Source organism: Osmerus eperlanus, chromosome 8, assembly GCF_963692335.1.
Source record: "Osmerus eperlanus chromosome 8, fOsmEpe2.1, whole genome shotgun sequence".
Classification (NCBI taxonomy): Eukaryota; Metazoa; Chordata; class Actinopteri; order Osmeriformes; family Osmeridae; genus Osmerus; species Osmerus eperlanus.
Window position 1 is genome coordinate 10,219,936 of NC_085025.1, and position 8,852 is coordinate 10,228,787.

General features: G+C 49.5%; 1 protein-coding gene across 1 annotated transcript in view; it reads right to left on the reverse strand.

The window, feature by feature from the left end:
- The window catches only part of LOC134025208 (utrophin-like), a 62,613-nt gene that overhangs the window by 19,981 nt on the left and 33,780 nt on the right, over positions 1–8,852 (reverse strand). Inside the window, 5 exon segments of the mRNA XM_062468107.1 lie at positions 935–1,101; positions 3,156–3,313; positions 5,462–5,547; positions 5,778–5,979; positions 8,659–8,836. Coding sequence (XP_062324091.1) covers positions 935–1,101; positions 3,156–3,313; positions 5,462–5,547; positions 5,778–5,979; positions 8,659–8,836 — 791 coding nt within the window.

Sequence of the window (8,852 nt, forward strand, 5' to 3'; positions counted from 1 at the left end):
CATTAACCTTCAAACAGGAAGTCAGGAGGGCGAGCGCTAATGAATGACTCAGCCACGAGATCCGTGGTTGTAATCAGGCCTGCAAGAGAGGACCGCTCGCTAGCGCGGCACTTCCTGTTTTCTCTCCTGAAGCCACTTTGAAAGTTGGAGCTAGGCACCTCTACTCATCCCTCCCTTTCTTTCCTGTCCCCCCCCCTCCCCCTTTCTCTCCCTGTAATCGATCACTGACAGGGGACAGGAGTGTGGCGTTTTGTCAAATGTCTGCTGGCATTTCTCTCTGTCTCACCCCCGATATTCTCCCCTCTCTCCCTCCCTCCCTTTTTCACCCCTCCTTCCCGCTCTCCCTTCCCTTCTTCTCTCAAACTGGTTTTAATAGGAACACCATCAGTTACCATGCTAACCTAATATCATGTTGTGGTGAGGGTCTGCTAGTCATTTGAGGCCACACTATCAGAGCCCAATGCCCACTGTGTGCAGGGATTGGGGTGTGTATGAGGGGCATTGTGTGTGTGTGTGAGATTACGAACCATTTGAGGGCCTTATTATTAGGTGTGTGTGCTGCACTTTCTGCATCAGAGAGACAGTTTTACATGTTTTCTCAGAGGACGCCTCTTTGTCTGAAAATGTGTGTGTAAACGTGTGTGTGTGTGATTCTAAGACCTCCACATGGTATTTAGTCAGTGGTGTATCGCTGTCTGACATTTAGATAAATGCCTGCCCTCCAGAGCACGCCTGGCCTTTCTGTTCTACCTGGGAGACCAGCACGGTAGAACTCCATTGTTTGTCTATGTGTGTGTGTGTGTGCAAAAGCAAATGTAAATGTACCTGCCTTCGTTCGTGCAAATCCAGTCAAAAACAAACCCCTGGCTTATCATTTACCATGCCAATATAATATTATTCATACACCCATGTGTGTGTGTGTGTGTGTGTGTACCTGAACCCTACGATGGGACACTCCTTGCAGATGTTACACTTGGCCTGGTGCTTGGCTGTCTCCGCGGCCGCCACCCTGTGGAGAACAGGGAGCCACACCATGGACTGGGGCTCCAGCCTCATCCAATCCACAAACTGCCTGGGCTCCAGCTCCACCTTATTGGTCACCTGCGGACAGGAATGGGAGGGGGGTCTGATGAAATATGTCTCTCAGCTTCGGCAATATGGTTTCCTGTTAAAGTGCTATGCAAGAGCATAGACAGACACGCACACATGCACGCACACACACAAACCCAGAGAGGGACACACACACACAGGCACACACACATTGATATCTGTGCAGCTCTCAAGGCTGTGGAGATCATTAGATCGGTTCAAGTCGGCTGTTAGTCCAAAACACACCCGCTCCTGACCTTTCAGTTTTCGCAGCCACTGAGAAGGGCAGTGTGTAAACATTCTGAAGTCGGAACTCGGGTTGGGAGTTCACGCCACGCACACACTGTGTGTGTGTGTGTGTGGTGTGAGACAGACAGACAGAGAGAGAGCAAGGAGACCTGACCTCTAGCTGAGCATCTCGCTCAGGGCTAAATGCCAAACAGATGTCATTTTAGCTCCAAAGATCAGTATCTCACACATCCCAAAACCCGGGTGCCGGAGTGTCAGGCCATGTAGCAGAGACGTCTGCACCTGCCCTCCTCTCCCTCCGTCCACCCCCCTCCATCCCTCCCTCTCTCTGGGTCGTCTGGAAGGTGAATTACGCCACTTACAAATCAATTACTGCCGGAGACAGAGTGAGAGAGAGAGAGAGAGAGAGAGATAGAGAGAGTTGGAAAGCGGGAAAGGAGGGACAGGGAGAAAGAGAGAACAGAGAGAGAGAAAGAGAGCGAGGCAGTAAAGGGGGCCATATTTATGGTCCGCCCCAGGTTCATTACAGCCCTATTAAACCAATGAACTAAGTCCCAGCTCCTCGGTGACACCACCACTGGGCAGGCAGGGAACAGAGGTGAGACAGGAGGAGGGGTGTGTGGCGTGTCTGCACGCGTGTGAAGGAGCGCCCGTGTGCGTGTGTGTCCTTCGCCAAACGCACCGCAGTACACGTCAAGACGCGCGGCTCGAAGTCACTAGGCGGAGACGCATGGAGATGGCAGAGCGAGAGGGAGATGGAGAGAGGGGTCGCAATGGAGGGAGGGTTTGGAGGGGTAACAGTTGGGTGCTCCAGCTTTATAAACGGTGTTGTTAAAGCCCGTCTGACATTCCCAATGTCAGCCCCGCTACACAGGCTATTCTGGGAGGCGGACAGCAGAAATCAGCAGCCAATTTATGACTTCCTAATTTAATGCCGGCAGAACGGAATTTATGACAGGGGAAACATGACTCAGGGAAAAAGAGAAAAATGTATGCGTGAACTCGGGAGATGAAAACGTCATTAAGAGGGAGCGCCACCAAGACATATACCCGGAGAAAGTGCTTGGGTGGCCAGCAGTAAAACACTAGAGGACAGGAAACAGACTGACATATTCCCTGCTCAGTTGGCAAAGAATATAGTATGTCACATGAAGATTTAATATGTAATGTCCCGTTACATAGCACATCTGATACAGTGGGTCAAAATAGCTTCCTACTGCTGGCCAAATTGTTCTGGTGTCAAGTTAGAATGTGTGTGTGTTCGTCAAATTTGCATATTCCTTCAGGAGTGAGAGTGGATCAGTAAATTTGAATGCTGCGTGTTTGTGAGTGTGAGTCTATATAAGTCAGTGGCATGTAGGCATGTGTGTAAGTTAGAATGTGTGTGTGAGAGTGTGTGTGTGTGTGTGAGTGAGTGTATATAAGTCAGTGGCATGTAGGCATGTGTGTAAGTTAGAATGTGTGTGTGAGAGTGTGTGTGTGTGTGTGTGTGAGTGAGTGTATATAAGTCAGTGGCATGTAGGCATGTGTGTAAGTTAGAATGTGTGTGTGAGAGAGTGTGTGTGTGTGTGTGTGTGTGAGTGAGTGTATATAAGTCAGTGGCATGTAGGCATGTGTGTAAGTTAGAATGTGTGTGTGAGAGTGTGTGTGTGTGTGTGTGTGTGTGAGTGAGTGTATATAAGTCAGTGGCATGTAGGCATGTGTGTAAGTTAGAATGTGTGTGTGAGAGAGTGTGTGTGTGTGTTTTAGTGTATATAAGTCAGTGGCATGTAGGCATGTGTGTAAGTTAGAATGTGTGTGTGTGTGTGTGTACATACATGTTGGAAGCAGCTCCGGACGCTGGGTTCTATGTTGCTGCCACCGAAGGCCGCCACCTCCCCTAGTTGCCGTGGTATCTGGATGGCGTCGTGCAGCAACAGACCCAGCTGCCTCTGGTCACACGTGTCTCCCGGCGACGCCACCTGACTGAACAAGTCTGAGATTTGGGGGTGGGGGGGGGGGGCAAGAGAAGGGAGACAAACGCATAAACAAATGCTGGCATATCTGTATTTTCAATACCAGGCGCACAAACACATTGGGAAACATTGTGAATTCATTGAGAAAATCGTTGTTTAACAAGGAAATGCTGCAATCTAGTTGACTGCTGACAAGATGCTGTCAGCGTTAATGCTCAGACAATAAGAGGGAGGGAGACAGAGAGAGAGGGAGAGATGGATAGACAGTGAGGGAGAGAGTAATAATGAGAGGAATGGGGAGAGAGAGAGAGAGATGGATAGACAGTGAGGGAGAGAGTAATAATGAGAGGAATGGGGAAAAAGAGAGAGAGCGATGGATAGAGAGAGAGAGAGAGACAGAGAGAGAGAGAGAGAGAGATAGAGAGAGAGAGAGAGAGAGAGAGAGAGAGAGAGAGAGAGAGAGAGAGAGAGAGAGAGAGAGAGAGAAAGAAATAGAGAAAGAGAGAAAAAGAGAGAGAGAGAGAGGGAGAGAGGGAGAGAGAGAATGAGAGGGAGGGTGTGGTGGAAAAGGGAGAGGTTTGTTCTGCCGGGTGATGACTTTGATCTCATTCTGAGCCCCTCCCTTGGTGTCAGCTCTTGTTAGTGGAGGAGTAATGGTTCTTGATGGTTGTGTGTGTGTATGTGCCTGCATGTGTGTGTTGGCATTGCTGTCAGCCTGCATTAAGTTTGGCTACGACGACAGCTCTATGATTCATAGCATGCGTTAGTGTTCTTATATCCCCAGTACTGACTTCCCCCTTCCTTCTAATGCACCTGATCAGAGATATACACACCTTAGTATACAATTCCTACACCATTTATACACCCTTACTACCCCCATCATATCCCCTCCAGAAGCTCCTGATATATCCTTCTGCTCCCTCACCTACAGTATTCCCTTCATGTAACCTATATACAGCCTTCTTATCTCCTTTATACAGTCCTACCCCCTTTCTAAAGCCTTCTCAAACCCTCCATAAGGATCCCAACCGCAGAACTTCCCCCAGCTCTCTGACAGCACCCACAGTTAGAGACAAAGTATCACATTGTCAATTTGCTGTGTATTATAGCTGGCTTCTCTGCGAGTTTACGTGCCTGTGAGAATGAGTGAGTGTGCGCTCATGCATGTGTGTGTGTGTGCGCGTGTGTGCACCTTGTGTGTCCGTGGCTGAAGCCAACAGCCAATGGGAGCCTAAAGTGGGGGAGTCGTCCAAGCGTGCATGATCTCCCAGGAAGACTAATAGGAAGTGCCAGTGGAACGAATAGGCTCAGTGACGAGACCAGGCATCATGTAGGGGGGGGGGGGGGAGTGTGTGTGTGGTGGGGGGGGGGGGGTAAGGATGGAGGAAAAGGAGGGGGGAAAGTGTGGTGGTGGATTGGTAAATGTAGGACAGGGGGAAGTATTAGGGGATGTGAGAGAGAGATAGACTGGGGGGGGGGGGGGTGTAGAGGAGGGAAGAGGCGAAAAAGCAAAAGGATGCAGGCGACAGGAGGAAGGGGAACACCAAACGCGGACGGAAACGAGGATGAGGGGAGGGAGGGGCGACTGGAGGGAGGGAGGCTAAAGAAAGGGAGGGAGCAGGGAGAGGACAGAACGAGTGTTTCCTGAAAGTGACAGAGCCCGTCCCCCGGTGGTCTGTCTGTGCACCCTGCCTAATCCCTGGAATTAACTAGAAATGAATAAATCCAATAAATAGAATCTGTAGCGAGTGGGAGGTCTCTCATCCAATTAGATGGCCCATTCAGCCTTCTCTCTGATACCAGTCCAACCACTCTGCACCATGGGTAATACTGCTGGGATTACTGCATGGAGGAGTGCATTGAGGGATATGTTGGCAAAGAGTCGGGTCATGGAGAGACTGATAGTTTCAAGGTGTGTGTGTGGGTGTGTGTGTGTGTGTCTCTTATCTTTAAACTGTCTGTCTGGTAAAGGACCCTTGTATTTGGCGTCCTATTCTATTGGAGTCTATAATTGTTTCTGTCTTGAAGAATGTGCGTTTGGGAGAAACAGACTGAAGTGCGTATATGTATGAGAGAGATGTTGAAGACTGTGCGTGTGAGTGAGAGCGAAGCGTGTGTGTGTGTCAGTGTGTGAGTAGTGTGCTGAGGTGTGTGTGATCGGTGCTTACATTTGTACTTGTCCTCCAGGTGTCCCTTGGAGAGGGACAGCAGTCCTAGCTTCATGGACAGGACACGGATCTTGCCGCTTCGACCACTGCAGGGGCAACACACACACACAGCGAATGTTAAATGCGCGTGTTCGCACGCGTCGTCGATGTTGAGCAGTCAGGGGTATGTTCACCTGCTGGGTTTGTGTGCGTACCTGTGTGTGCGTGTCATCGTGGACCTCGCGCATACTGATGAGGCCCGACACACGTTGACCAGGCTGTGTGAGCGCGTGTGTGTGTGCATGTGAGCGCGTGTGTGTGTGGTGTGCGTCCGTACGTGTCGTAGACGTTCAGCAGCCAGTTGAGGCACATGTCGACGCACAGCGGCACGTTGACCAGGTCCTTGTGCTGCTGCTCCAGCCCGTCGTAGATGGACGTCAGCACGTTGATGACCTCCGGCACCGTCAGCAGCTGGGGATTCTGGGTGAGCTTGTGCTGCTCGAAGGTGTTCTGGGCCACGCTCAGGTCCAGCAGGTCCACTGTGGGGAGGGAGGGGAGGGGAGGGAGGAAAGGAGGGAGGGGGGGGAGGGGAGGAGGGGTGGAGGGAGGGAGGTGTAAAGGTTGAGAGAGGAAAGACAGAGAGATGATTGAAGTAGAGGGAGAAAGAGTGAGCGAGAGAGAGAAAATTAAGGAGGGATGGACAGAGAGGGAAAAAGAGAGAATAAGAGAAAGAGAAAGAGAGAGACAAGTAAGCAATTGATCCAGGATGGCTAATAAACCCCAGGGCTCGACAATAACGATGGCCCGATGGCCCGGGGCCAGTAAAAAGTAACGTCGGGACAGTTAAACTAGCAACTCACTGGCCCGATCGGGCCACTGCAAATTATTGATTGAAAAAAAAAAGAACATTGTAAAAGTTAACATCCTTCATATGTTTTGATATCATGCATAAATGCATAAATAAATGCATATCATGCATAAATGCATAAATAACTTTGCAGCTCGTGGAGGGCACAGTTGGCAAATCAAGAGTTGAGTAGTGAGTGACGAGTGGTTGTCAAATTGTAATTCTCAAATCTCTATAAAAATTTTAACAACTGGCGCGAGACTGGCGCGAGACAATAAAGTGAAGATGGCAGCAAAGTAGAGCTACGAGCTCAAACGGAAGCAACTTTTTTTATGGAACGAAGATGCACTGTGTTCCCGTCTAAAGCGGACAAAAGTAGATCTTTTTACACAGGCACTGACAATATTCAAAAACAATCCCTGACCAGCCATGCTAGCAGACAGCACCTGGTTTGCGTGACAGCTAAGCAGATGGTTGACAATCCATCTTCCAGGCTGTTGACCATGCTGGTCAGGAATTTAAATGCAGATGCCCATCGTGTTATTGCACGACTTATAACAACGGCATATCACGTAATTAAGACGGGCCAGCCGTTCGCCTCGTTCCCCCGGGCTATTGAACTGCAGCAGAAGAATGGTGTCTACTTGGGTACTTAGTATCATACTAATGAAATGCTATGGAAGCTTTTATATATTAGCATTGAGGGACCAGAGGTTTCAGTTTCTGCCAGACAGTTGTGCAGAGATGGCTGTCAGCAGGGAAGAGAGCACGTCATGTTTGAGGTTAAAAGTATTTTTTTTTGCTGAATATTACCTTTTTATTTTTTATCACTAGAAATGTGATTTCATTTTTGTTCTTTTTATATCCAGGATGTGTTTAATAAATGATCAAACATGTTAACAGAATAACACAACTTATAAGTCTTTTGGTTTGTTGTAACAATGATAAAGTACAACTTTTGGAGGGGGGGCCAGTAAAAATTGTCTTGGGGCCAGTAAGCCAAAAATTGTCTTGTGGCCAATTTTTTTTTAATGTTGAGCCCTGAAACCCTTAGCGGCCACAACCCAAAGAAAACTGAAAGTCGACCTTCACACAACAAAACACCCCCCCCTACCACAAACACACGCACATGGACGCACACACCAACCGAAGTGCTCGAGCCCGAACCTAATCAAAAGAATCAGAAGACATCGCGAACGCGTCGACTAATTACCGGAGGAACACAAAGCTTCCCTGATTAATAATGTGCGGGGGGTACGGAGCAGTGCGAGCGAGTGCGTGAGTGACTCGGTCCTGCGTGCTCCAACTCCCGGGGTGAGTCTCCAGCTGCAGCGGACCCCCTGCTGTGTGTCAGGCCTCAGGCCCCCTCATTACTCCTCCGCACGTCCTCTGTCACTCTCTGGAGCTCCCCTCCTCTCCCTACCCTCTGGACTCAACCAGTCTCTACTCCTCCTACTCCCTCTTGTACTCCTCACCCCCCCCCCCCCCCCCCTGAACCTCTGCACCTGCACCTACTCACGTGACGAGACGCCGCCTCGCCGTCGGCAAGTCGTTCGACAGCTCTGAAGCAGTGGCAGCCTCTTAGCACAGACTTCACTTAATTAGCAGTTAAATACCCCTCAGTGTGTGTGTGTAGGTGTGTGTGTGTCTAACAAAGAAAAACGGAGCAGTTAAAACCAAAAGGAGCTGCAGTCTACTTCTTGCACACGCACACACACACGCCTATAAGCGTGCGCACAGACTTGGGGGCAAAACACATAGCCAGCTTAATAACTATTAAAAGCTGATCTGTTGTCTGCGCTCTGGGCGGTGCCTGCTAATCTAGAAGGTGTAATTGAAACCCCGAGCCAACCCACTTGGAAAGTTTAAGGTTCCCATCAAACACAAAACAGCTAATTTCAATCTGAACCGAAACACCTAGACAATCATGCTCAATAATGCTCAATAACTCAATAATGCTCAAACAAATCTTCTGCTGTAGTGAATGCCCAGAACTACTAACCTCCCTTCACACACACACACACACACACACAAATTCAGGTAGCACTCATCCAACCCAAACAAGCACAACTCGAAGCAGATAAAATATAAGAGAAAGAGCAAGCAGTTCTGTTGGGCTTTTTATTTCAGCCGTAAACACCTGGATGGAGAACCAGCTACAAGTCTCTGGTGCTCTACCCAGAGAGACAGGTGAGCTGTGTTGGCTCTGCCCCAGACATGGATGACAGCGCTGCCTGGGGCGGACTCTACACCAGCATCTGCTCTCGTTCGGGAAAAAACCCAATCGGAAGCACAGGGGGTTTGTCACCCCCGCAAAAAAACGGGTGGGAATAAGTGTTTCGTGTGCATTTGTGTGTGTGTGTGAACTCACAGCACAGTGCTTTCTGTAGCCGGCGGATCTTCATGGCCGTCCTGTAGGCAGAGAACCTCACGTTGTTCAGGTCTGCTGCAGGCGGATGCAGGGAGGAGGGGGGAGAGAAGCAGAGCGGAGGGAGAGAACCAATCAGCCGGGAAGGAGAATAGAGGAGTGACACATGGGTATAACATAACTAGCAGGGCGGAGCC